The sequence below is a fragment of the Denticeps clupeoides genome, chromosome 5 (genome assembly GCF_900700375.1).
Source record: "Denticeps clupeoides chromosome 5, fDenClu1.1, whole genome shotgun sequence".
Lineage (NCBI taxonomy): Eukaryota > Metazoa > Chordata > Actinopteri > Clupeiformes > Denticipitidae > Denticeps > Denticeps clupeoides.
The window spans coordinates 4,255,244-4,283,243 of NC_041711.1; the positions used below are offsets into that span (position 1 = coordinate 4,255,244).

Here is a 28,000-nt window from a genome sequence, read left to right on the forward strand (position 1 = left end):
AATTTGCAGATCATTAGGACCCCCAACTATGAATACAATAATTTTATTCGCTCTTGTAGGAGTTTCTATTCATAAGTCAGACAATAACATTCTCTAAAGAGGAAGGTGTTGAGCTGTCGTTTGAAGGTGCTCAGTGACTGAGCTGTTCTGACCTCGAGGGGAAGTTCATTCCACCACCGAGGGGCCAAGACGGAGAAGAGTCTAGATGAGCGTCTTCATCGTACCTTCAGAGATGGAGGGACCAGTCGAGCACTACTGGAGGCTCGGAGTATACGAGGTGCAGTGCACCAAATAGATGGTTACTTTAACGTGTAGATAAATTGCACAATAGAGACACGGCCGTTTGTGATGGTATTTCACAGCACTGTGAAATATCCTGTGGGGGGTATTTGTTGAAAACTGGGCCATTTATCCAACTCGACGTTAAATTATGCAACCAGAGCCAATAGTCACCATTGCAAAGCACTCAGCATCAGTTTAACTGTAACTGTAAGGCGGTTCAGTCCCTGAGCTGCTCAGAATGGCTCAACAAAATACCTACTTTCCTGCCAGACTCGAAATAATAAGAGGTTTGTTTCAAAATGCATTATTTACAAGCCGCCGCTCCATTTCGGATTCATTGGTAATGGGTGGTAGTAGCCTAGTGGGTAACACGCTCACCTATAAACCAGAAGACCCAGGTTCAAACCCCACTTACTACCATTGTGTCCCAGATCAAGACACTTAACCCCGAGTGTCTGCAGGTGGGGACTGTCCCTGTCACTACTGATTGTCACTCTGGATAAGGCCGTCTGATAAGGAGGATTACAATTTACGATTTTATAAGATGCCATTACAAGTCAAGGTGCTGGAAACTTTTCATATTTCACATTTTTTCACGCTTGCAATGCGAATCGCGGTTGCCAGATGACAGAAGAATGCAGCGGTGAAAACAGGCATCAAATAATTTTATTTTTCCCAATAAAGAGCGGACTTGGCAACTCGCCGACATCTCGCACCGTGACGCTCCTGTGCGTTCTCGCGAGAACTCCTCAAACGTCCCCGAGTGAAACGAAGGCGAACGGGCCACAGCGCTCACTGTCGATCACGTCGGGGAACGGCAGCCCTGCGCCTAGATGTGGCCGATATAAACACCGCGCTGCGTGTCGTGGCGCAGCGGGCTGATCTGCCCGGTGTTCGGACTCGTTCTGCTTCACGGTGAGCGATACGTACTTTTGAACGCGCTTCAGGTCGCCTCTGCGAATTTGTTAGCCAGTTAGCCTTCCGCCGGATTAAAGTCAGAGTTGCCCAGCGTCGGTGCACAAACTTCTGCAGTTTTATCACGCCGTGGACGCGAATCTTCGCTTTTTTTGTTGCTTTTATTTAACTTGCGCAAGTTGGCTGGATATAAAGACTCGTGTGAGGGTTTTTTTTGGAGCGAATCTTTGTACATGACCGGCCGAGTTTAACTTTAACCAGCCTTGCCAGGTTAGCAGCCGCCGTTTCTCTCAGAGCCTCGGCTTGTGAGCCAGGTGGACGTGCGGCTCTTCAAGAGCACGGAACTGGTGACTCGGTTCAGAAGACCCGCACGCTGGGGGGTGCAGAGAAGAACGCAGCAGACCTTCTGCGCGGCTGTGTTTGAGTGTTTGTAACGCTGGCGGTTTAACCTGTAAAACGCGTGTTTTTGTTTTAAACCCCGAAGAGCCGAGCTGAACGTGAACAGCCCTCCTCCTTCTAAATCTCGGCGTCTTGTGTGCAGAATGCAACACGTGTCCAATGTTGGCAAGGTTACTTTTAAAATGTATTCCGTTACAGATTACAGAATACATCCGCCAAAATGTAGTTTGTAATACGTGAGTAACGTATTCTGAATACTTTGGATTACTTAATATATTATCATGCTTTTTACAACTACATGAATATAGCAATTACAGATAATAAAAAATCCCTGCTTTCCCCTAACCATTTGTTTATTTATAAAAATTTTCAATGACCCTATTCCCGATTAGGACAAAAAAGGTAAAAAATACTTTCAGATGTTTAGGTTGCATGTGGATTCTTTTGCAGCTTGGTTGCTGGCAAACAGAGTTTGCATTGCATGATCAGATTTGCTCATCCCTTTCTTCTTTAAATGTGAAGTGGTGTCGGAATTTCTAAGCAAGAAATTCATTCCTGCCCGACCACTGCGGGCTCTGTTGTGCTGGCTCCGTTAACAGGACTCTTACCAACGTTAACAGGACTCTTACATTAGAGCTGCTTATGGCGTGTTTTGTTTGGGTTTCCGGTGTTCTGACTATTTATGCTGCTTTGTCGGTGCTACCGTATAGGGTTCCATTTAAATTACATTTACAGCATTTATCAGACACCCTTATCCAGAGCGACTTACAATCAGTAGTTACAGGGACAGTCCCCCCTGGAGCAACTCAGGGTTAAGTGTCTTGCTCAGGGACACAATGTGGGATTTGAACCTCCAGCCTCCGCCGCTGGTGCGAAGGTACACAGCGTGTTGGGAATGTTGGGCTGGCACTGGGCTTCGTGTACTTCTGCAGAGTTTGGCAGGACCTGTGTATGTGTGTGTGTGTGTTATGGAAGCCCACTGCTCTCGACGTTTCTTTTGCCTCTTATGATGCATGAGGTTCTGCTGAAGGTTTTGCTGAAGCTAAAAGGAATTTTCTGCTGCCTCACTGAATTACGGTAAACCAAATATCAGGCCTGATATTTGACAGATATTATGGCCTTTGTCATATTGGACTTTTTCTTGGTGAAATAAGGTATTTGAATATGAAATTTGTGTAATGCATGAGAACTGTTAGAAGCCGCATTGTTCATGTGATAAAGTCGTTTAAATTAAGACGTTGAAATTCTTCAAATTTGCACAGAAACGTCAGCGAACATATGGGCCTTAGAGTGATGGAAACGTCATGGAAATTCTTTTCTTTAAAAATGTGTAAGCAGACCATCCCCGTCCCAGACACAGCAACATGTAGAGCGGATGGCTCTGAAATCGCTGCCACCGCGTCACCCAGGTGACCCCACTTCAGCCTGGCCCCCTACGTGACCTTTGTCCTGCCCTTTGGTGAATAAACACAGCTGCAGGTTGCGTCTCTGACTGGGTGCCGCTGATCCTGAGACCCCCGTCTGTCCCTCACACTTCTTTTAAAGGGGCACCCCTGCTTGGAGAGGTTCGGGTGTTTGTTTACGAGGTTGTGATATCGTCCACAGATGACATTTAGTGCGTCGTTTCGGGGCAGCGGTGGCCTAGCGGTTAAGGAAGCGGCCCCGCAATCAGAAGGTTGCTGGTTTGAATCCTAATCTGCCAAGGTGCCACTGAGCAAAGCACCGTCCCCACACACTGCTCCCCGGGCGCCTGTCATGGCTGCCCTCTGCTCACCAAGGGTGATGGTTAAATGCAGAGGACACATTTCACTGTGTGCACCATGTGTTGTGCTTCTGCGTATCACAATGACAATCACTTCACTTTCACTTCATAATGCAACATTAGGGTAAATCTCATTATTAGAGTCTGGCAATTCTGCGCATGAGTCCATCCGAATTGGTTCTCCATGCCAGAATCTGATGGGGACATCTCTGCGATGTCCTCCACGCGGCTACAGTGTATTTCATGGTGGGTGTTCCCCCGAGCGCAGCTGCCGCGGTGCAAATCGACCGTAGGAATGGAGGTGATGTCTGGGTCAGCTCACGTTACTTTTGCACTATAAATTTCATTCATCTTTTAAAAGCCACCAGATTTCAACCATTTGCAAAGTATCTTTTCCTGAATATGTAGAGTCTTCTTTATTATTCACATCTATCTGGAACAGGGCAGGGCGATGCTGGGGCATACAAACACCCTGAAGCGGTTCCTTTTACGAGACTTTCGGTTCTGGCCAGTGTAGACGAGGTAAACAGCTCCCGCTTCTGGGTTTTTTTTTTTTTTTTTTTTTATTTTAAATGTTCAATACCAAATGGGAATAGAGTATACGCCGGAGGGGTGGGGGAGAGAATCCGTTTCAAAGTGACCGCGCAGTGAAATTGATGTGATATTCCTTTTACTGATGCTGTAAAGCCTTGTTTTGTCACATGCAATTGGGAATTCCTCCTGGAATGACGTCTCTGTCCTTCCGCGGTTTATTTTGGTGGTTCAGGAATCTTATGGCTTTCTGTATCCTTGACCACATGGTGTGTGTGTTTGTGTGTGTGTGTGTGTGTGTGTGTGTGTGTGTGTGTGTGTGTGTGTGTGTGTGTGTGTGTGTGTTGTGTGTGTTGTGTGTGGTGTATATATATATATATATATATATATATATATATATATATATATATATATATGTATATATATATATATATATATATATATATATGTCCATGATGAAGAGGAGGAGCATGGCCGCCTGCTCTTGCTCAGCCTTGGCCTGCCCGCCAGCCAAGCTCTGCACTTTTATGGCTGCTTTAGTCATGGAAAGAGCCCTGAAACGTTGCTCGCTGCTGCTGCGGCTGCTGCGGCTGCTGCTTGCTCTGCGAAACCCATTGTTTTTCTGACCCACTCGAAAACGGGGCTCTTTTGCTGTCTAAGAACATCCACATTGCGGAAAACCGCGGAGGGGCTCTCACCGCTCGGCAAGGTGAAAGTAAGTAGGTTTGTGGAAAGGCTTGAACATGTGCGCTCGTTTCTTAAATGACTGTGTCGGTGAGTGGAAAGCCACTGCGCGCTGGGTGAGCTCTGATCTGAATAATGTGTTCAAACATGATGAAGAGGAGGATGGGTTTTCCTCAGAACTCTTCCCTCGCAGAAAGAAAAAAAATCATTTACCAGAAAATGAAGCATAGAGGAAACTGGCGCCTTCTCACAAATATGAAATGTAAGTTTATTTATTTATTTTTTTATACACACAACTGATACTTTGTACTGAATGCAAAAGCTTATTACTAGCTAAAATGGGCGCTGCGTAGAAAGTGTCATTTCTGATGGCCGGATTAATTTATTCGGAGCATGCAAAATGACGATTCCTTCAGAACAAGAGTAAAATGCTGAGGGGTGGGTGAACTTTTATTACCCCCCCAGTCCCCCTCCTTGTGTGTTGACCTCTGGGTGTGTCTGAGAATGTGTGCATGTGTCTACAGGCCTGATTACTTTTTTCCTTTTCCCCCCGATCAGCTGGTGTGTGTGTGTGTGTGTGTGTGTGTGTCAGTGTCATCATAATTAGATTTCACTGAAGTTAATAGTCCACGGACATGTAACGTGTGTGTGTGTGTGTGTGTGTGTTGGCCTTTGCTCAGAACTGTGTTCTGATCCATGGCTAGCTGCCTTCCCATTGTTTTCTATTACCGTGCGGCTTCGGTGGAACAGGGGAATAATGAGCGGTTTATTCCGGGTGATGAGCTCACCAATGCTGCATACGTCTTTCATGTCATGTTCCATAGAAGCAGTAGCACCTTGTTCCTGTAACTCATTTGGCTTTTTGGTAAACGACCGCACTTTTCATTTGAGTAGCCGACATTTCAAAACAAAGTGTGGGTGTAGTTGTGTATGCACGAGCACAAGCTTCTTATTCAATTTAGCCTCCCGTGCAGATTTACACACACACACACACACACACACACACACGAGGCACAGGCTCCTCTGGGAAGGCGTTGGTCCTCCTGCTGCCGCCGCCGTTGCCTCGCCACTGACACCTGATCCCAGAGCAGCATGTCTGGACTGGGTGAGATGAAAAGAGCCGAGAGGAGCACACTGTCCCCTGAATGGAGGTCTCTCTCTCCCCCCACCACACCCCACCCCACCCCCATCCCATCTTCTCTATGTCTTAATGTTACATAAGCCACATAGAGCCGGGCAATAAATAGCTGCTTTTGTCAGATTTGATTTCTTTTTAAATGCAATTAGGCTTCTGTGGCCTTCGTGTTTGGATACAGTTTGCTACGTCCCGAGCCAGTGACTATTGATGTGTGTTCCAATTTAAACTGTGGGGTTTTTTTGTTTTTTTTGGCAGCTTTCCCCACCTCTGTGTGCACAGATCTGTGCCTTTGGATAAAATAAATTGATGAAGTCTGCTTTTGCTCCACTCACTCACTTTCCATAAACGCTTAGTCCTATGGACTGTCTCGGCTGTAGAGGTGAAAAATCGCTAATAAAATGATTTGCATTTATAAGCCGAGTGAAGTTTTAGACCGAACGCCACATGCACTTTACACTTTTGCTTTCTGACCAGTAAAAGTAGGTGTGATTCCACCACATAATTAATTAAACTGTTAGGATTATTATCAGGTTTTTTTGCCGAACAGAAGGGCTATTTTGAACACACAAAGTAATAGAAGTTTGCCCAAACAGTCCCCTCTGGAGACACTCAGGGTTAATTGTCTTGCTCAGGGACAATGGTAGTAAGTGGGGTTTGAAACTGGGTCTTCTGGTTCATATGCGAGTGTGTTACCCACTAGGCTGCTACCACCCCAGAGAAATTGTGTGTGTAAGACTTCTTTTACAATTGCTCCATGGGGGGTCTGTGTGAAACAGTATTTCAGTACACTGTATACAGTTGTACTGACAATAAATCTCTCTCGAATCTTTTGGAAAATGGATGAGAGCACAGAGGAGCAACCTGTTTAAAAGAGCGGTGCGACGGCGATAATCTGTGTAAAGTTAGGAGCTCAGCCCACCAGACACACTCACACCTACGGACTCAAATGCAGCAGCACGACTGATCTTCAACCTTCCCAAATTCTCCCACACCGCCCCTCTGCTACGTTCCCTCCACTGGCTCCCAGTAGCTGCAGGCATCAGGTTCAAAATACTGATGCTGGCCTACAAAGCCAAACATGGAGTAGCACCATCCTACCTCACAGCCCTTATTACACCTCGTACTGCACCTCGTATACTCCGAGCCTCCAGTACTGCTCGCCTGGTCCCCCCAATCTTTGAAGATACAAGGAAGACCCTCATCTAGACTCTTCCCCTCGAGGTCAGAACAGCTCAGTCACTGAGCACCTTCAAACAGCTCAAGACCTTCCTCTTTAGAGAATATTTAGATTAATGTGTAACTTTCTTATTGTCTTATGTATAGAATCTACAACAAGAGTGAATAAAAAGGTTGTGTTCATAGTTGGGGGTCCTAATGAACCAGAACTGATCACTTCATCGATTGTAACATGGAAGAACATTGTAAGTCGCTCTGGATACGGGCGTCTGCCAAATGCCTTAAATGTAAACGTAAGGTTTCTCAGCAGTGTACCATCTACAGCGAGAGAGGGAGAGTGTGTGTGTGTGTGAATGGCTACTGTGTATAGAGTGGCCGATGAAAGCGGTCTTCACGTAACTAGAGGTTAAAAGCAGAGAGGAGTTAAAACGCTAATGATGCACAGCCACGTTAGAACAGGCTGCAGACTTCACGTGATGTATTACCTGTATAGTGCAGTTCACGTTGTGGCGTACAGCCACACTGGTAACTATAATGGTAACGTAAGACGTATACACTCGGCCTCAGACTGTCTAGACACATGCCCTTAAGCAGACTTTTCTATTTGCTTAGAGCTTGGCTCAGAAGTCAGGCTCTCCCAAGAGAGGAAAAACAAGCTCACTGGATTTATATTTTACCCACAAGGCATTCGATTAGCTCCATCCTTTGTGTTGGGTGTGAAATGTAAAGATTTATTGAAAGAATTACTCCCTGGAGCTGTTACTGTGAAACAAAATGGAGTATAATCAGGCAAATACTGGTTTTAATGCATTTACAGATCCTACCGCCATTAAACTGTTATCTGCTAAAATGCCTGTGTTGGAAATGATCATTAGGAATCAGTGGGAAGGTTGAATGAAATGCATTACGTAACACTTGTGACAAAGCGGTCATAATGCATACAGTTAAATAAATAAAAAGTCAATACAACTGTGCCGTGTTGCCATAGTAACCAGGCTGACGTCACACCATAACAGCACCCTTCGCTGTAATCTAAATTTCGGCAATGATGTCACCAGCGTGGACCTGGTTCATTTAGACCGCTGCCAGCTATTTTCCATGCTGGCAGACCCGACACCCACTGCATCGGTCCCCTCCGCTCATGCACAGCCAGTGTACCAGGAACCACATATATTACCCTTTCACCAACAAATGGTTTAAAATGGTATTTCGTAACACTCATGTGCATTATTAAAAGTGTGCATTATTTGCGTCCTCTCTCTGTTTCAGGGCTGACATTTGGTGACTACTGTATGAACCCACACCAAGGCTCCAGCCGACACGCAGCACGGTGACCCCGACCATGTCCTAACCACCAAACCTCCCATTCCCCCCCGTCCCTCCTCCTCTGGTCCTCCCATGTGAGGGAGTCAGCTGGGCTGGAGCCATGAGTCTGCAGCAGATGGGCCCCGAGCGGGACCTGCAGTCCACCGCCTCCTCCATCAGCCTGCCCTCAGTTAAAAAGGCCCCCAAGAAGAGGCGACTCTCGCTGGGCTCCCTGTTCCGCCGCGAGCCCAAGCGGAAATCGCGAGAGCTGCAGGGAGCCCGCGCGGGCAGCGCCGGGGCCGTGGATGGCGTCGCCAGCGTTGAGAGCATCCACTCTGACGCGTGCAATGACAAGAACTCGGTTCTCTCTGTGGCGGGCGCCGCCTCCACGTCCTCCGGGGGGTCCCATGCCTCCAGCGGCTCTTGTTCCAAGCAGGACCTGCTGGAGTGCCCACTGTGCCTTGTGCGCCAGCCGCAGGAAAGCTTCCCTGAGATCATGACGTGCCACCACCGCTCCTGTGCGGACTGCCTGCGCCAGTACCTGCGCATCGAAATCTCGGAGAGCCGGGTCAACATCTGCTGCCCCGAGTGCTCCGAGCGCTTCAACCCGCACGACATCCGCCTCATCCTGGCCGACTGCGCGCTCATGGAGAAGTACGAAGAGTTCATGCTCCGCCGCTGGCTGGCCGCCGACCCCGACTGCCGCTGGTGCCCTGCGCCCGACTGCGGGTAAGAGCGGAATTTCTCGACGTTTCAAACTCACCCCAACGTACACGGCAAACCTGCGTACCTTGCATACATGTATGAGGATGGAAACTTCCATGTCTGTGTGAAATGGGTTCCAGTCTCGATGATGCGCATATATGGCTGCCAGAGGTTTAGAAAGACCCTTCGTTTACCCTCTGCAATATGTGGTAGTTTTTCCATGCCAATAGAGTTTGCAAGTTTCTTCTAACCAGTTCTGTTATTACTTTTACTTGTCTTGCATTTGTGGGGAACATATATATTACACACACAGTACAGGCCAAAAGTTTGGACACACCTTCTCATTCAATGTGTGTTCTTTATTTTCATGACCATTTACGTTGGTAGATTTTCACTGAAGGCATCAAAACTATGAATGAACACATGTGGAGTTATGTACTTAACAAAAAGTGGAGACCTGACCTCCACAGTCACCGGACCTGAACCCCAGTTATTTCACCTTCTTTTATTAAGTACATAACTCCACATGTGTCCATTCATAGTTTTGATGCCTTCAGTGAGAATCTACCAACGTAAATGGTCATGAAAATAAAGAAAACACATAGAATGAGAAGGTGCGTCCAAACTTTTGGCCTGTACTGTGTGTGTGTTAAAATGTCATATCACGGTCTGTCTTCAAATAAATAAGTAAGTAAGTAAGTAAATAAATAAATATTTCAGTATATATACAGTAATGCTTATCTGGAGAGAGTTATCTATGAGTTATCTCAGGAGATGCTCTTTTTATGAACAAAGTCTGTAGGCATGTTTCAGAGGTTCCTCGTTCTGTTCAATTTTAAAACCCCTTTGCTTTAATTTTTGTCGCACGCCCATGTGCAGCACGGCATTCATCTCCTTCATCCCCTCCATTCTCTGCATTTTCTAATACACGATACATTGTTTAAAACACGTGCCAAACTCTCGTGAGGTGAATTTATTATTATGTCCCAGCGATATGAAGCGCTGATGACACAAACTACAGATCCCATAATGCAGTGCACTCTTTGCTGACAAACTGAGTGCCCTAAGCACTGAGTTCACAACCCATTTGACATCGACATTAAACTGGCCCTGTTCAGATTCAGCTGCAGTGTAAAGGTCGCCGTCGCAAGGCGACAGATGTACTGCATTATGGGATCTGTAGTTTCATATCACCAGGCAATATTAATAGATCTAAATGCGAGATGAGTTTGACACCCCTGGTTTACAGGGTGTGTCAGTGGACTTCACAAATGTGATCTCTGTTAGAGGCCATACTCGCTACAAAATAAATCCTTATATATGTTATTAGCACTTATCTTCCAGGATTCTGGCTCGGATTTTACATTAATCAAGCATTGACACCCCCATCACTGACCAGGCCTGATTTATTTAGAATATGGCAACATTCGGCTGAATTAAAACCAAATTTAATATATCTGTCCATCAAATGATTGATCACCAGCAACTGAATTGTGTTGTTCTACAAGTTCCGATTGAATTGGTTTCTTCCTCATTCTGTTGGTCTATTTTAGTGATATCTGCATGCAGAATTACTGTTTGATTTTCATTGATTGCATAATCTGTTTAACTACAAATCCTATGTTCAGCTTGCATTTCTGCTTTGACTTGAACACAAAAAAGGTATTTTATGTGTTGACCATAATTAAAGCTATGATAACTGCAGGCAAAGATATATATAGGCAAATAGGGGCTTTAATGCTGCTGGTGGTCTTACTGCTATCTTGGCCTCACAGATATGTATTCGTCTTTGTGCCAGGTCGAGTTCTATTAGCAGGTCATTAATGCCCTGTCAGCACAGTCATGACCAAAACAGAAACTGTGACATTCAGACATGACCGGTCAACCCGTTAGCAGCCTTCCTCTCCAGACTTACATGTAGCCGAGTTGAACGGTTCGGTGTTCTTAATTAGGGCTACGTGGTATAAACAGTATGCAATATGAATTTGGCCAACGGGAGAGATTTTGATTATACGGGCCTACTGCAGAAATATCCACCCCTTACGGAAAGCACCTGCGCAAAACCACGCCTACTTACAGCACAAGGCTTCAGTTTTGGGTGAGAGCACAGAGCGCACGGCAGGGTCTTATTTATCCTTAAATCTAGAGTTTAAAAGTCTTAAAGTAAATAAGTCAACCTGTGAGAATTCCATTTGGCTCTGCGCATGTCCAGGTTTATTAAGTGAAGTTCCCCCTGCCTCCATCAGTTTGGCGCATGCTTGGTTCCGTAAGCGCAGAACCGATCCGGCAACTTGTACCGATTGGGTACTGACCCCGCGTACGCAAATAACCAGGAAGTGGCCCCATAATCAGAAAGCTGCTGGTACGAATCCCGATCCGCCGAGGTGCCACTGAGCAAATCACCGTCCCCAAACACTGCTCCCCGGGCACCTGTCACCAGTGTGTGGGGACGGTGCTTTGCTCAGTGGCACCTCAGTGGTACCTTGACTGATCAGGATTCGAACCGGCAACCTTCCAATAACCGCTGTATTTCAATGTTGAGTTCAAAACCATTCTGAAGTCTACTTGCGATTAGTCGGACGTATTTTACTGAAATTTCCTGTAGCATGCTGGTGTTTTTTACTCCAGATGGTCATCTTCTGTTTGTAGAGAGCGAGAGAGATTGAGTGTGTGTGTGTGTGTGTGTGTGTGTGTGTGTTGCAGAACGGTATCCTGAAGTGGCCCCATTAACTTAATTATTGTTTTCCAAATCTCGCCCTGCTGTTTCATCGCTTTAATTTTTTGAACATCGGCCGGATGATAAGTTACTGCGTTTCTGTTGTTGGGTATGGAGAATGGCATGAAGCTGAGGGCATCGCTGTGCTCATCACACTTTGGACAACTTTGCTGACTTGCGCGGCAAAAGAGCATTCAGGCAATGGGTCAGCGAGAAAGATGCAAAAATGCTGAGGAGGTGCAGAGTTCAAACGGACTCTAGCATCTGGCGTTGATGTTTTGGTTGCACCGGCAACGAAAGTAATGTCTGGGGGTGGGACGGTGATGTTAACAAATGTATAAACGACTTCTTGGCAAAGATAATGAGCTGATCTCAAGTTAATGCCTTCACGGACCAATGTTTTGCAGGACTAGTCATTATCCCAGTCATCTACACTGTGAGCATGTTACATATTTGTAATATGCTCACGTTTCCGTAGGCCTTTTACTGCCAGACTGTAAAACGCTGTGATTTCTTTTTCAGATGTTAAAAGCCTGCTCTCCCCGACTGAATTAGTGTAACTTTGGACAAGTGTCTGTGGCACGACTTCACTGCATCAGGGTTGTAGACCTTTTTTTCATTTTTTTTGTGAGTGACACACTCTCATTGTAAAGCGCGACTCTCAAGGGCTTCTTTTTCATTCAAGATTCACGGTTGTAGAAAACTGTTTCCTTCATTGTCTTGTATTCTGCTCAATCCATTTTTAAAAACTAAAAACACACCACGTCACCCCCAACGTGTGTGTGTGTGTGTGTGTGTGTGTGTGTGTGTGTGTGTGTGTGTGTATATTTAAAAAAAAATCTATTTTTATATACAGCGTATATGTACGTGTGAATATTGAGTTAAGTCGTAACACTAGCAGCAGCGTGCATCCGCTCGGCAGTTCACCCCAGCTCTCTTTATTAGTTTTAACCTCAAGGCCAAGAACAGCATGTCGTCATCACCGCCATAACTCTGCCCCCCATCCCCCCACTTCTGTAAAATACGGATTGCTGAGTTGGTCATTTTTGTTCTGCAGCTTGTCATTTTAAAGAATTATAAAATGTAAATGTTACGTCAACGGTGCTGGCATTAGTTTTAGCAGGAAGGATGGTCCGCATCTCCACCTTGCGTGAAATTGCGTGGCTAGAACGTTGGATCTCTGCATGCGTCTTTGCCAGGTACGCCGTAATTGCCTTTGGCTGCGCCAGCTGTCCCAAGATCACCTGCGGCAGAGACGGCTGCGGGACCGAGTTCTGCTACCACTGCAAGCAGCTGTGGCACCCCAACCAGACCTGCGACGCCGCCCGGCTGCAGAGAGCCCAGACCCTCCGGCTGAGGACCCTCCGCTCCTCCTCGCTCAGCTACAGCCAGGCGAGCGGCGCCGCAGGTCGGGCGTGTTTCCGCTCGCCAAACGTGGGTTAATCTAGGACAGGAACGTAACCGGTCGGTCTGGTTCCCTCCTGCAGCCGACGACATCAAGCCATGCCCCCGCTGTGCTGCCTACATCATCAAAATGAACGACGGGAGCTGTAATCACATGACCTGCGCGGTGTGCGGCTGTGAGTTCTGCTGGCTCTGCATGAAGGAGATCTCAGACCTGCATTATCTCAGGTGAGGCCGCCATGCAAATGATGCTCATTCAGTTCAAGAACAGAAGTGTGAAGGGAGAAACCCACTCGGATTGAACGTTGAAAAATAATTTTTCTCGCCCTGCACCGTGTTTGTACACTAAATATTACTGCGCTCGGAATTCTGATACTTTGGGTGGCACTTGGAAGGTGCATACTTTACATTTACATTTACAGCATTTACATTTACAGCATTTATCAGACGCCCTTATCCAGAGCAACTTACAATCAGTAGTGACAGGGACAGTCTCCCTGGAGCAACTTAGGGTTAAGTGTCTTGCTCAGGGACACAATGGTAGTAAGTGGGATTCGAACCCGGGTCTTCTGGTTCATAGGCGAGTGTGTTACCCACTAGGCTACTACCACAACATAATTTGCTGCCTTCACCTCTCAGTCCCCGAACCACCAAGGTGCCACTGAGCAAAGCGCCGTCCCCACACACTGCTCCCCGGGCGCCTGTCATGGCTGCCCACTGCTCACCATCACTTCCCTTTTACTTTCAGCCCATCAGGATGCACCTTCTGGGGAAAGAAGCCATGGAGCCGTAAGAAGAAGATCCTGTGGCAGTTGGGCACGCTGGTGGGTGCGCCTGTGGGCATAGCCCTGATCGCAGGCATCGCCATCCCCGCCATGATTATAGGGATTCCGGTCTACGTAGGCAGGAAGGTAAGGCAGCAAGCAAGGCACTGGTAGGAACCGCCCTCGGTCGGTCTTTGTTGTTGGTGAGAGGTGTCTTTTTCGGTTTCCAAGAACACTCACTCACATCTAAATACCTGAAACAAAGGCAAACGGAAGAAAAGATGGTCGCCTCTCTTTCCCGTCAGTTTTTTTGCTCTCAATATCACGGTCAAAGGAACAACATCTTGAGAGAGGCCTGGTGTTCTCAGATGAAACAAGTGATAACTAAGAAGTTGAGATTTTTTTGTCGAGTGTGTTTAGCACCAAGCTACATAATACAAAATGCAGCAGCACGACTGATCTTCAACCTTCCCAAATTCTCCCACACCGCCCCTCTGCTACGCTCCCTCCACCGGCTCCCAGTAGCTGCACGCATCAGGTTCAAAATACTGATGCTGGCCTACAAAGCCAGACATGGAGTAGCACCATCCTACCTCACAGCCCTTATTACACCTCGCACTGCACCTCGTATACTCCGAGCCTCCAGTACTGCTCGCCTGGTCCCTCCATGTCTGAAGGTAAAAGGAAGACGCTCATCTAGACTCTTCTCCGTCTTGGCCCCTCGGTGGTGGAATGAACTTCCTCTCGAGGTCAGAACAGCTCAGTCACTGAGCACCTTCAAACGGCAGCTCAACACCTTCCTCTTTAGAGAATATTTAGATTAATTTGTAACCTTCTTATTGTTTTATGTATAGAATCTACAACAAGAGTGAATAAAAAGATTGTATTCATATTTGGGGGTCCTTATGAACCAGAATTGATCTCTTCATTGTTTGTAACATGGAAGCACGTTGTAAGTCTGCCAAATGCCTTAAATGTAAACGTAAGTTTTGTAATGTTCAGGTAACTTCTTTACAGGCAGTGTGAGTATGAAATGTGCCTCCTCAGCATCACCTTCTTGTTTCGGCTTTTACACAGATTCACAACCGTTATGAAGGAAAGGACATGTCCAACCATAAGAGGAACTTGGTGATTGCTGGTGGTGTGACCCTTTCTGTCATCGTGTCGCCGGTGGTAGCAGCAGTGACTGTTGGTAAGTGTCACATGGTGGCCCAGGACACAGTGGTCCGTCCCAGCAGCGTTGGCTGACTTGAAACTTTTTTTTTTTTTTACTCTGTCCTGTATCAGTGCGTCTGTGAATATTTGTGTGAAAGACTGACCCCTGCTGGTCATTTGTTTTGTGTGTGCAGGTATCGGGGTGCCCATCATGCTGGCATACGTGTATGGTGTAGTGCCCATCTCTCTGTGCCGCAGCGGTGGCTGTGGTGTTTCAGCAGGAAATGGCAAAGGGGTGCGGATCGAGTTCGACGATGAGAATGACCTGAACGTTGGAAGTGGGGCGGCGGTCACTGGTGAGCTGCAGCTCACTGATTGTCCAATATTCAGGATTCTTGTGTGTTTTTCTTATTTGGCAGTACAATTGTTGTATTTTCATCCCTTTTTTGGTGTCAGAAGGTAAAGGGTGAATGAAATGTCTCCTCTTTGGCTTCGACAGACACCACTTCAGTGGCAGACACACGGCACAACCCCAGCATCGGTGAGGGCAGCGTGGGCGGCCTGACGGGCAGCCTGAGTGCCAGCGGCAGCCACATGGACCGTATTGGTGCCATGCGAGACAACCTGAGTGAGACGGCCAGCACCATGGCCCTCGCCGGGACCAGCATCACCGGCAGCCTGTCAAGCAGTACGACAGCCGGGTGTTTTAATAGGTGGGGACCACACTGTCCACACCAGGAATTTTGTTCTTTATGGCACTGGCTTGCCATTATAAGTGTTAAACGTGTTAAGTGTCATTTTTAGCCATGCTGTTGTAATAGTTTTAATTTTAATTTACTTTCTAGTACAGAGAATCCCGCGACGCAAAACATTTTAATTTCAGGAATTTTTTGTAATTGATTATTAATATGATCATGATATCTTTACAACAATACAAATAATCAGGTGCTGATTTAGACTCGTCACACACTTACTCCTTCCTCACTGTGTCCATAAAGGCTGGAGGTGCAGGCAGATGTGCAGAAAGAGCGGAACAGCCTGAGTGGAGAGTCCGGCACAGTCAGCCTGGGCACGATCAGTGACAATGCCAGCACTAGAGCGATGGCTGGCTCCATCCTCAACACGTATACATCTCCCGACAGGTAGACTGTGTTGGGCTGCTCAAATGAATTACATTTCAAATCTGTATAAGGGCTTATCTCTTAAAACACATCAACTTTGTGCATATTGGACACACCTTCTCATTCAATGTGTTGTCTTTATTTTCGTGACCATTTACGTTGGTAGATTCTCACTGAAGGCATCAAAACTATGTATGAACACGTGTGGAGTTATGTACTTAACAAAAAAAGGTGAAATAACATGTTTTATATTCTAGTTTCTTTGCTCTGATTACTGCTTTGCACACTCTTGGCATTCTCTCGATGAACTTCAAGAGGTCGTCACCTGAAAATAGCACTTGTTGGCCCCTTTGCCTTCACTCTGCGGTCCAGCTCACCCCAAACCATCTTGATTGGGTTCAGGTCCGGTGACTGTGGAGGTCAGGTCTCCACTTTTTATTAAGTACATAACTCCACATGTGTTCATTCATAGTTTTGATGCCTTCAGTGAGAATCTACCAATTTAAAAGGTCATGAAAATAAAGAAAACACAGTGAATGAGAAGGTGTCTCCAAACCTTTGGACATTTATTATTAGATATTAGTGGCTTTTTATTATTAGATATTTAATTACACCAATTCAGAATTCTCACTACAATAACAGGCCCCCAGTTTGTTGGAGAAATTGTGGAAACCAAAATGCAGATCATTACCATATATTTTGGGATTGTCCTGCTGTCAAAGATTATTGGGAAGAAGTGCACAATGTGTCAAAATATTTTTGCATGTCAAATGCAAATGGATAGTAAGATCATATTTTTGGGAAATATTGGTCAAGCATAGTTGAAACAAGATAAGTATCTCATGAATAGTTTAGTTTTCTTTAGGTAGCCGAACCGATCACTCCCTGTATGTGTATAGTTCTGCAATTATACTTTTGTTTGTTAAAAATCAATATAAATATATATAAAGAATTATATTTGTATGTGATTATGTAAATGCTCATGAGCTTTATCATCGTATGTGTTTTTGGTTCCAGAGAGGCCGGCAGTACGGATGTGGATGTGGACGGGAAGGAAGCGAAGTTCAGGCACCATAGCAGTATAGATGATGGCGGCCACACTGTCCGCTGTGCCTGGGCCTGCCAGTCGTCTGAGGGAAAGCCCACTGCCGGCTCCTCCTACTGCACGTCCCGCTTGGCTAAGGAGCCTTCGTCCTCCTGCGCCACGTCCTCATCCACATGGAAGAAAAACAAGGTTAAGCAGCGGAAGAAAGGGGCTGGTGGGGACTCGAAGATAAACGAGACTCGAGAGGACATGGACGCCCGGCTGCTGGGGCGTCGCAGCACCAACTCCAGCGAGTTGGACTCGCTGAGCGGCAGCCTGCCCTCTGTGGCCGACTCCCATTGCAGCCACCTGTCCGACCTCAGCACCTCCGACCCAGAGAGCGCCCGCAGCCCGGACAATCTCCACCCACACAAGGGCTACCAGCAGCATGGCCGCCTGGTCACGGTCCGCTCTCTGCCGGAGGTGGAGAATGACCGGCTGGAGTGCTGCCCCGCCCAAGGGGGACTGGTGTCGGTCGTCCCCACGGCCCGCTCTGCTGAGTCGGCCGCTCTGTGCCTCATAGCAGAAAAGGGTGTGGCAGTGGGCCACCGGGGAAGCTGCATCCAGACTGACATCTGAAACACCACAAGTGCTGCACTAACCCGCTGCGTTGCCAAGTCACTAGACTGGGTTCTTTTTTTCTTTTTATTTTATTTTATTATTATTATTTCTTCCTTCTTGCCAAGAGGACAAAAGGACAGACATGTCTGGATTTACACAAACAATAAAATAAAAAAAAATGTTGCCTCTGTGGGGCGTGTAAATGGTCAGGGAGAAGATGCCTTCCAGACTACTGTAATAACAACCACTGTGCCGCCGACACACACCTTCAGCTACCTGTGGGCCTCGCAGTAAATCACAGCAAAGGGACCAGGCAATACGTTTTGGAGTGCATGACTATTCCCCGTTTTGAGATGTCAAAAGACTGACATTATTTATTATGTTGGCTGCCGTTTGCGGTTTGGTGGAAGTTGTTGTTTCTCCCGACACCGCGCTGCATGCAGTCTTTGAACGTTGAGGGGGTGGCGATTGGTGCGAACAGCAAGGTTCTATACAAAAGTATATTCTCCTGGCTTGGGTTCACTTTAGAAAACGTCCATGTATAAACTCATGGTGCCTTTAGGATGTGTTGTTTTTTTTTTTTATATATATAAATGGCCTACCAAAGACTGCATTCGTGCTCTGTTCTCAGAACTAGATGTGATGTCTGCACCCCATCGGCTGGACATGGTGCAGCCCGGTCTATGCCAACACCACGATGCACCTAAGATGGAGGGAAGCCTGTGCCAGTTTTCCTCACATGCTGCTAGAGTCAGTGAAGCGAGAAACCTATGCACCAGCGGACGCACGAACAGGGCAGAAAGTCCTGGTTCTCGTTCATTCTTGTTGCCATGGCGATGGTGCTCAAGTGGGATCTCCAAAAATGCCATGAGTTGCATCCCTCCACGTCTGTGGGGTTTCGTGTTTTTGTTACTCACATGCAGTACTTTTGTATTCCAGTGCTGGCTGTAATGTCAAAATGGCTTATGGGGATGTTTATTCAATTTGCTAATTTGCTTTATAATATGCATGTTAATGCATATCTAAAAAATAAAGTTTAAGAAAGCACTGAGTTTTTGAGTGACTACCTTCTAAAGTTGCTACTGGGATATACACAAATGTTGACTCAAATGATTCTTGAGAAATAAATTTTAATTCCGCATCTAACATATCAGAGATTAGTGCTGTGACATTGTATGCGATGTATGCTATTTCCAACCAGCTAGAATCATACAGAAAGGGCAGAAACATGCACTTTACACCGAACCTGAAATTAGAGCTCAGTACATTCAAAATGGAGAACTGCTGTTCATATTTCATTAAAAAAATTTTTTATATATATATATATATATATATATATATATATATATATATATATATATATATACGGTCAATATCAGAAGGTTCACCAACATTCTTAAACCTGAGTGCAAAGCCTGAAGGCACGCTGCTCGTCTCCACGTTGTGCGCATGTCCCCACTCAACCCTTCTGCATAGATGAAGCCTGCCTGCAAAGAACCTGGCTGCTGGGTGGCTGCTTGCATATATCATAGGGTTGTCAGCAAGGTGGCCATTTCCATAGTGATCTAAACATTGAATCAAAGTGAAAAATTCCATACCGGGTTCCAATTATGACCATAAAAAAAAAAAAAAAAGTTGAAATGAAGTAAACCTTTTTTTTATTATTTTTTTTTAATGTAAATGTTGGTAAATGATCTATTTAAACAGCAGTCAGCTGTGGCGGCGGTGTGAATGGACCATTTTAACATGCGTTGCTGATTCCACGGATGCTTTGAATATCGTTCTCCTGCATGACCAGGCGAACGAAAATGAAAGCCAGTGATTGGACAACCACCTCACCTGGTGCACATTATGTAACCCTCTACACCGCAAGCTCTCCAGATGTCCCATTCACCCCCGTGTTCCGGGCGTGGCCTCCAGCGAGGACGCCTGTCGCTGTGAATGCTTGGGTAATTCCGTTATTGCTCCGGGTTAATCGATATTGCTTTGGCCTTTGTGAAGATCCCTGTAGAGTGTCGCGCATGCAGAAGGACGGTTCTGTTGAGTCTCAGATGTACTTGTTGGCCAGGTTCTGTACGTCGTTCTTGGAGAAGTCCTTGCTCTGAACAGCAGATAAGTGCTCGAACAGCTGAGTCATCTGCCGACGCTCGTCTTTATCCAGAAGCATCAGTACAACCTGCATTCAAACAAAACCGTCATTGTGTTAAACCCACACAAGTATTCACGAGTTCCGTTTCATTAACGTACCGGAAACCTTTCCGCTGTATGAAGGTGTGTGAGGTGTTGATACACCAGGCTGGGGTCCTTCTCTATCAGGTGTTCGTCCACCGCCTGCATGATGAAGCCGAGGCTCTGGCCGTCCAGCTGGTTGCTGACGTAGGACGGGAGCGTTTCCGGCGTAACGTGGCGGAGGAGCTCGGCGCAGGCTGCCGTATTGCCGTTTAAACGGGCTATGTTCAGGGCCTGGCTGAACTCGTACGCACTGCTGGGGTTGGTGAGAAGGTTCAGCTCACTTTGCGGCCCGCTGCTGTGGTCCTGCTCAGTCCGCGGAGCTTCCGCCGTCTCGTCCCCTTCAACCTGGATTAATTACTGAAGCGGTTAATGAAGCTGATCACAGTGGGACAGTAATCCAGCTAACCTCGGTAAGGGGGACTGAACCCTGTAAAACGAAACGTTCACCCTTCACACCACTGATCCTTTTATCCCTTTATTTTATATAAAAATATATCTTCACACAGGGGGACGTGTTATAGCATGAACGCTGACGGCCTGCAAAAAGGCGTGCTCGTTGTGGACAGAAAGTGTTCCCAACCGAGCTTGGTCTTCACGCACACAGATTGCACCGGAACACAGGTTAACGCTGCAGGGTGGCGTTATGGGAAAAATGCCCATGCATTTTTATTTTGCTTTCTGTTGTGTATTTATTGGTCATATTACAGAGGTCAACAAAAATTTTTTTTAGTCACGTCAACTTTTTGAGTTATGAGTAATATTACTTTGCAGAGGACTTGCAAACTGACTGTGGCAGTGGTCAGGAAGCAGAGCCCTAATCGGAGCAAAGCACCGTCCCCACACGCTGCTCCCCGGGCGCCTGTCATGTGTAAAGTGTAGTGATCGTCACATGTGATACACAGCAGCACAGCACACGGTGCACACAGTGAAATGTGTCCTCTGCATTTAACCCATCACCCCTGAGTGAGCAGTGGGTGGCCATGACAGGCGCCCGGGGAGCAGTGTGTGGGGACGGTGCTTTGCTCAGTGGCACCTTGGCAGATCGGGATTCGAACCAGCAACCTTCTGATCACGGGGGTGCTTCCTTAACCGCTAGGCCACCACTGCCCCCGCTAGGCCACCGCTGCCCGCTGCTCACGGTTAAAAGCAGAGGACACATTTCACTGTCACCGTGTGCTGAGCTTGCTGCGCTTCACAATGACGATCGCTTCACTTTTCACTCTGGATGCTAAATACAATTTCTAGGCACGATCACAACTGAAATCCACTGCAATTAATGCCGTCTGTAACATAAAACTCAGGGAACTGTTGTTAAATGTGGCTAATTAACAACTATCATGCAATATATAACAAGCTTCATCACAAAAACTGTACGTTGTATGCGAGACTTGAAGTCAGCATGAAAAACACTACAAAACGTGAAGGGATTTTAGTCCCTAAGGTCAGCTCCAGTCCTACCTCAGCGCTGGGGACGCTCCTGCTGGGCTTGCCGGGGGATCCAGCGGCCAGACTGTCCCTGAGCAGCACAGTCACGTCCTTCAGCTCCTGCTCTGCCTCCTGCACGGCCGGGTCCAAACGCAACACCTCCTGCAGGTCCGTGCAGCAGGCCAGGTAGTCCTGGATGCGGAGATGTATTTTTGGACTTCACCAAATCACACAAGCCTGTCATGACAATGTGAGATTGAAGCAGGTCTCTCACCTTCAGACCCTTGTTGGCCAGAGCTCGCCTGTAGAAGGCCTTCTTATTTGTGGGCTCTAGGGCCAGTGCAGTGTCACAGTCCTGCTTGGCTTCAGCGAAGCGCTCCATCTTCACGTGACACAGCGCTCTGAGAACGGTTTTCCATGTTAGAAAAAAGTTCTGACCAACAGCTAACACATGAACCGTTTTTATTAAATCAACCTTAATGATCAGTGGTGGACAATAACAAATGGAAGGAGGTCTGGTACTGTACAACCAGTAAGAACAGCGGCCCCGTAATCGGAGGGTTGCCGGCTTGAATTCCGATCTGCCAAGTTGCCACTAAGCAAAGTACCGTCCCCACTGCTCCCCGGGAGCCTGTCATGGTGCCCACTGCTCACCAAGGGCGATGGTTAAATACAGAGGACACATTTCATTGTGTCACCGTGTGCTGTGTATCACATTGACAATCACTTCACTTTCACAATTAGCTTTTCCATTTGGGTTAAAATCATATCAAACATTTTAATCCTTTTAATCTTTTTTATAATCCACTATATTATAAAAATCTTTGGTTCCTTTTTGCTTCTGAGCAGATAAAAACACAACATATCAAAGTGACACTGCAGCACACGGTGACACAATGAAACGTGTCCTCTGCTTTTAACCGTCACCCTTGGTGAGCAGTGGGCGGCCATGACAGGCGCCCGGGGAACAGTGTGTGGGGACGGTACTTTGGTCAACGGACCTCAGTGGCACCTTGGCGGTTCGGGACTTGAACTGGCAACCTTCCGATTACGAGTCTGCTTCCTTAACCGCTAGGCCACCACCGCCCCGTGTGAAAGCTAAGAAGGTCCTGAATTTGTGGTTGTGGTAGTAAGTGGGGTTTGAACCTGGGTCATAGGGTCATGGGTCATAGGCGAGTGTGTTACCCACTAGGCTACTCCCACCCTAGTAGTATGGAGTTGTGACTTGCATGTGAATCTGATTTGGCCAGTTTATGTTTTTGAACACAGTTTAAAAAGGGGGCTATTAGCTTTATTGGACCGATATTTGATGCTTGAACTCAAGCACGTGGAGTATATTGCCCACCACTGTTTTTGCATCATACACAGACACACTTTATCATGGCCTAATAAACACACACACACATGCACACGGAAAGAAAGCCAGCTGCAGCTGAGCAGTCATCAGTGTGTGACGGAGCGATAATAACCGGTCACTCCGCAAACATACAGCCCTCCTGCGGTAAGGAGTGGAGGGGGAGGGTGCACTGCGAAGCTCTTTCTATTAGCATGCCAACGAAAAGCGAAAGCATGACACAAACTTTTTTTAGGCCCTGTGCTGTGGAAATGGATGACGCACAGCAGTTTATCTGGTGACCTTCATCAGAGTGGCTATCTTGTGCAGCGTGCCACACTCTGTGACCTGGCCAACGTGTAACGTGTGGAATGTGAACGCTGGTACCTGTTTGTGTAGATTGCACACTCGTCCGGTTTTAGCTTAAGGCATTCGCTGTACTTCCCCGTCGCCTCCTCGTACCGGCCTTTCTTCACGAAGTCGTTTCCTTCTGACTTCAGCACGGTGAAACGCGCTTCTGCTTTCCTGGCTAGAAAGGAAGTTCATCAATGGAGGAAAGTCCATTGCAAAGAAACAGAAGAACAGCTCTTCTTCTGCAATCGTTTACAGGGCCGCTGCAGGCTGACGTTTGAGCTGTGAAGTGGGCGCATTGAACAGTCTCGTCTGCTAACACGCTCCTGCAGATTCTCTGCTTGAGAAAATGCGCGTGCGTCCGCATGGGGAGGGCCGATCAATACGGCCATCTGCAAGTTCTGGTAAAAGGCTGCCAGAGCCGTTCCCCCGCTAATGGGGGTGTTAAAAATAACTGCAGCAAGGCCTTGGGGCTTATAAGAAAACAGCTTGCTCAGTCAACACTGCAGCTGGGAAATGCTGCTGGAAGCCGTGACGAGAAGGGACATTATTTTCCAACTGGCAAACGGTGCTAAACACGGGGATTTTTCGCTAGCGTGAGGTCAAAGGCGTCCTCACCATTTCCACGAATAAGTGAAGTGATTGTCATTGTGATATACAGCACACGGTGCACACAGTGAAATGTGTCCTCTGTGTTTAACCATCAGTGGGCAGTGGGCGGCCATGACAGGCACCTGAGGAGCAGTGTGTGGGGACGGTGCTTTGCTCAGTGGCACCGTGGCGGATTTGGATTCGAACCGACAACCTTCTGACCTACGGGGCCGCTTCCTTAACCGCTAGGCCACCACTGCCCCATACGTTTCGTTTCTCTTCTTCAAGATTGCCAATCGATTAGAATTTCTGCATGTGCAACTGGACACTGCTGTGTGGGTTCGTGGGTACTGACCAGCGTCCTGGGCTGCCCGCTCTGCCCGGGCCTGTGCCACCGCCGCGCTGGGCGGCTGCTCCCTGCGATGCTGCTGTGCCGACAGGGGGACCAGCGGGATCTCCGGCAGCTTCTCTCTCCACTCAGGACCGTCCTGCTCGAGCAAGACTCGAGTGATCCTTGCATAATCACACACACAAGACACACACGCTGTAACGTCCTGGACATCACCTTTTCACTCAGTTACGTAACAGCGCCACGCGCAGGTTCTCTTCAAATAGCCCGTTGCCGGTAATTCGGTCTGTGGCTAATCGGAGGTCGACTCTCCGACTGACTTAATCAGGGCGATATTACACAAGCTGCTTTAAACGCTGGTCCGGGGAGCTTTTGCAGACTGAATGAGGGCTCCTGAGGAAGTGCCGGGTACCTGTTGACGCTGTCGTGGGCGGCCTGGACGCCCGAGTCGATCTGCAGCACGGTCTTGTAATCCACATAGGCCTGGCGGTAGCGCTCCAGAGACTCGTAGGCCATGGCCCTGCGCAGCAGCGGCTTCAGGCAGAACGGCTGCAGCTCCAAGGCCCTGGTATTAATAGCAGAGGATCAATCGGGCCGTATTTCTGCGCGCGTGTATATCTCCTTCGCGTGTCGGCACACATGTGTAGCTCTTGGTTGTGTCGCTGTGCGTTCGTCATAATCCCTTGACCCGAGGTTGCCCGGTTGCAAACACAGGGCTAAACCGAGCAGAGCGCAGACTGCACTGGGTCTGTCTGCTCAGTCAGCCTCTGCTCAATAAGAAACAAGTGAAACTGAAAATGTAACGTAAGGTAACAAAAAAAACCTTTCTGTTATTCCTCATCTGTGAGTCAAAAATACGTTTCAACTATACATATCAATTTAGTTTTTTTTCCGAAATGAGTGGCTGTTAATGGTTAATGGGGGTCTGACTCACAACTAATCTAACCAATAACCATTCATTTACATTACATTTACATTTACTGCATTTATCTAGAGCGACTTACAATCAGTAGTTACAGGGACAGTCCCCCCCTGGAGCAACTCGGGGTTAGGTGTCTTGCTCAGGGACACAGTGGTAGTTAGTGGGATTTGAACCTGGGTCTTCTGGTTCATAGGTGAGTGTGTTAACCATTCAGCCTGGAACTGTAAGAGGTTTACCCACAATTGGGGTGTGGCACTCCTGAAACAAACATCTGTTACTCTGATACTTAAAAGTATCAGAGTAACAGATGTGCCTGATCATTTGATCTCAATATACGACTTATTACAATCTGTACTGGTCAGGCAGTACACCTACACGAATGTAGGACCCAAACTTTTGTCTTCCCCACCAAGATCTGACGCTCATGTGCCCACTGTAGGAGCTTTTGGTGGTGAACGTGGGTCAGCATGGGCACCCTGAATGGTCAATGCAGCACCAGACACGACAATTGCGCTGTGTGTTCGGCCATCTTTCCACAAGAGCCAGCATGAACCTTTCCAACAATCTGAGTGATCTTGGCCGTAACAAGATCATGAGTGCTATTCTCGTCACCTGTCATAATGTTATGCCTTATCAGTGTATTTATTATACTATAAAACTCTGTTAACGTTTTAACATTTTATAATTCTAAACAATACAGGCAAGACGTTCAGGCACAAAAACAAAAAAATCATCGACTGCATATTCAAACATTAGAAACAATGTGAAACATTAGAAACAAATGTAACAGCCTGGTGTTCAATATATGATAGACTGCATTAGCACATTATTTAGCCACAAAGGCTAAATTATTGGTTGTTGAACAAGACATGCCATGTGTGAAGTGGAATTAACATTGCAAGGTTGAAAATGCACTGGTACATTTTCTATTTATTTCCGATATTTGCTGCAAAGGAACCAATGAATCTGTGGATTTGCTGTGATACATTACTTCACGATACTTTACTCCTGAAGAGGTCACAGTGTTTTCAGTGTCTTCCATTTTTAATAAATGTTTAAGATCAAAGCATAACTTTTTTTTTTTTATCTGAAGCCAAACCTTTATTGTGCATCTACAACAAGTAAAGCCTGTTCGGTTGTGTAAAAACACACACGCCTTAATCGAATGTGTCCATGCCTTTATGTGCGCAACATATCATGTGATAGGAATAATATTGTGCAGGTGCCTCACCGAGTGCAGTCTGTAATGCAGTCACCGCTGTTGCCATCTTTCAGGTAGCATGCAGCTCTGTTGGAGTAGAGGATACTGAGGTCGTCTGGGCTGTCGACACCTTCGGAGCAAGTGAGACACTGCTTTAATCCAACTGGACAGGCTTCCAAGAAAGAATACAAGCTGTCTATGTTCTAGCCGATCTGTCAATTGCATGAGACGGTGGCATCAATGATAACATTTTTGGAACGTTCACAAAATTACAGGTGGAGAAGGAACGGAACATTGATTTAAAGTTTATCTATGGCTGCATGAACAGCACAGTGCATGTCAGCGGTGGTTCTGCAGTCATTTAAAGGGTGCGTTTTATCTGGGAGCTCAGCTTCCACAAGGTGCTGTAGCCTGTGGCTTCACACTCCGCCCAGTTGGGAAACAAGTTAGGTCACGCTATGAGTGGTATGAGGACGCTCCTTATCACTAACATCTCATGCGTCTCGTGCATTTCTGGTGACTGGTAAAGAGTTGGAAGCTGGAGCGTCATAGATGTAAGATCTACCTGTATAGCTGTATGTTTTTTTCTAAGTGAAGTGACTGTAATTGTGATGCGCAGCAGCACAGAACACGGTGACACAACAAAATGTGTCCTCTGCTTTTAACCATCACCCATTGTTAAAGCAGTGGGCAGCCATGACAGGCGCCGGGGAGCAGTGTGTGGGGGCCTTAACCACTGGGCCACCGCTGCCCCAACTATATAAAATGCATTTTTCTAATATGCTTATAGAAATATTTATTTATCAGGCGCCCTTATCCAGAGCGACTTACAATCAGTAGTTACAGGGACAGTCCCCCCATGGAGACACAATGGTAGTAAGTGGGATTTCTGCATGTTCTGCTGGTCACTCATTAATGGCACATTATGTGCATTTCCTTTCTAAATGTAGAGCTTTTTGAAGATAAATATATATCCAGCTCCATATTATGGGCAATATCACATCAGTGGACTGTCCTGGGAGGCGTGATGGGACTACTGGAAGGAACAGTGGACAGCCACCGCAGCCATTCGCGGCAAGAGATTTACAGGCACAGTTGTCAAAAGTCACATGATCCTGCGGCGCAGAGCCCGTCTTCCTCATTCAGACCAGAAGTGCGGAGCACAGCCTGATCCACGAAAAGTGTTGTTACTCATTCACTGACCGGGGCTGTTGTACGACTGACGGCGGGTAGTAAACGTGTCGGTGCGGCCGGTGACGTACCTGCTTCTGTAAAGCCGCCGATCGCCTGCGTGTACTTCCCCAAGGCGTCCCCGAACTGTCCGTTCTTAAACAGCCGGTTGCCCTCGTTCTTCAGCCGGGCCAGGCCGGGGGGCAGATTCCCGGCCGGCGCGTCCAGGTGGCCCTTGTCGTCCGCTTCCTGCCTGCCGGCGTCCTGGTGAGCCGAGCTGCCGCCGTTGGCCAGTCCCTTCTCCTGGCCGTGCTGGTGGACGCGATACTTCTCGCCGCTGCCCCCCTTGTTCCTACCGGCCTGGTGGGTGTCGGCGTGGGGGCCGGCCGTGCCCCCGCCGTTGGATCTGGCGTGGGGTTTCTTCTGAGTGTTCCCCATGTCCCCTCTCTCGGCAGGAGCGGCGGCGGCGGCGCAGCTCTCCCCACCCACACTGCTGCTGCTGCTGCCTTCAGCCGCTCGTCCTGCGTGAGACAGGAGGGAGGGAGGGAGGAGCTGGCGTGGTTAGTGATTACATCACAGCAGGGGGGGGCGTGGGAGGGGGGGAAGGGCCACGGCAGTTCCAGGAAAATATTCCGCCCGACTCTCTGGACTACGCGGGACAGGAGAGAGAGGGGACAGCCTCCCTTTTCCTGCCCATGGCTGCCGTGGCCCATACACACCATTA

The 28,000-nt window shown here is 47.4% G+C and overlaps 2 protein-coding genes across 2 annotated transcripts; one reads left to right on the forward strand and one right to left on the reverse strand.

Moving 5' to 3' along the window:
- Window positions 1-1,041: 1,041 nt before the first annotated feature.
- LOC114789866 (E3 ubiquitin-protein ligase RNF19A-like) lies at window positions 1,042-18,746 on the forward strand. Its single transcript, XM_028979291.1, has 10 exons — window positions 1,042-1,197; window positions 8,157-8,921; window positions 12,813-13,021; window positions 13,101-13,245; window positions 13,766-13,928; window positions 14,859-14,973; window positions 15,131-15,292; window positions 15,436-15,649; window positions 15,935-16,078; window positions 17,075-18,746. The coding sequence occupies exons 2-10, from the start codon at window positions 8,314-8,316 to the stop codon at window positions 17,718-17,720; spliced, it is 2,406 nt and encodes an 801-aa protein (XP_028835124.1). The 5' UTR covers window positions 1,042-1,197; window positions 8,157-8,313; the 3' UTR covers window positions 17,721-18,746.
- Window positions 18,747-19,074: 328 nt separating this feature from the next.
- LOC114789867 (sperm-associated antigen 1A-like) lies at window positions 19,075-27,997 on the reverse strand. The gene is made up of 9 exons (XM_028979293.1): window positions 27,369-27,997; window positions 26,137-26,236; window positions 24,396-24,548; window positions 23,990-24,147; window positions 23,080-23,221; window positions 21,634-21,760; window positions 21,393-21,551; window positions 19,950-20,279; window positions 19,075-19,878 (listed from the first exon to the last, which is right to left on the reverse strand). Exons 1-9 carry the CDS (start codon window positions 27,712-27,714, stop codon window positions 19,750-19,752), a joined length of 1,644 nt encoding a protein of 547 aa, XP_028835126.1. The 5' UTR covers window positions 27,715-27,997; the 3' UTR covers window positions 19,075-19,749.
- Window positions 27,998-28,000: the final 3 nt, after the last annotated feature.

Coding starts and splice junctions, on each gene's coding strand:
- LOC114789867 (XM_028979293.1), bottom strand. CDS start 27,714: ATGGGGAACACTCAGAAGAAACCCCACGCCAGATCCAACGGCGGGGGC. Junction 24,148..24,395: donor GCCCACGACAGCGTCAACAG/GTACCCGGCACT, acceptor TGATTATGCAAG/GATCACTCGAGTCTTGCTCG. Junction 19,879..19,949: donor ATACAGCGGAAAGGTTTCCG/GTACGTTAATGA, acceptor GTTTGAATGCAG/GTTGTACTGATGCTTCTGGA.
- LOC114789866 (XM_028979291.1), top strand. CDS start 8,314: ATGAGTCTGCAGCAGATGGGCCCCGAGCGGGACCTGCAGTCCACCGCC. Junction 8,922..12,812: donor TGCCCTGCGCCCGACTGCGG/GTAAGAGCGGAA, acceptor CGTCTTTGCCAG/GTACGCCGTAATTGCCTTTG. Junction 15,293..15,435: donor AAGTGGGGCGGCGGTCACTG/GTGAGCTGCAGC, acceptor TGGCTTCGACAG/ACACCACTTCAGTGGCAGAC.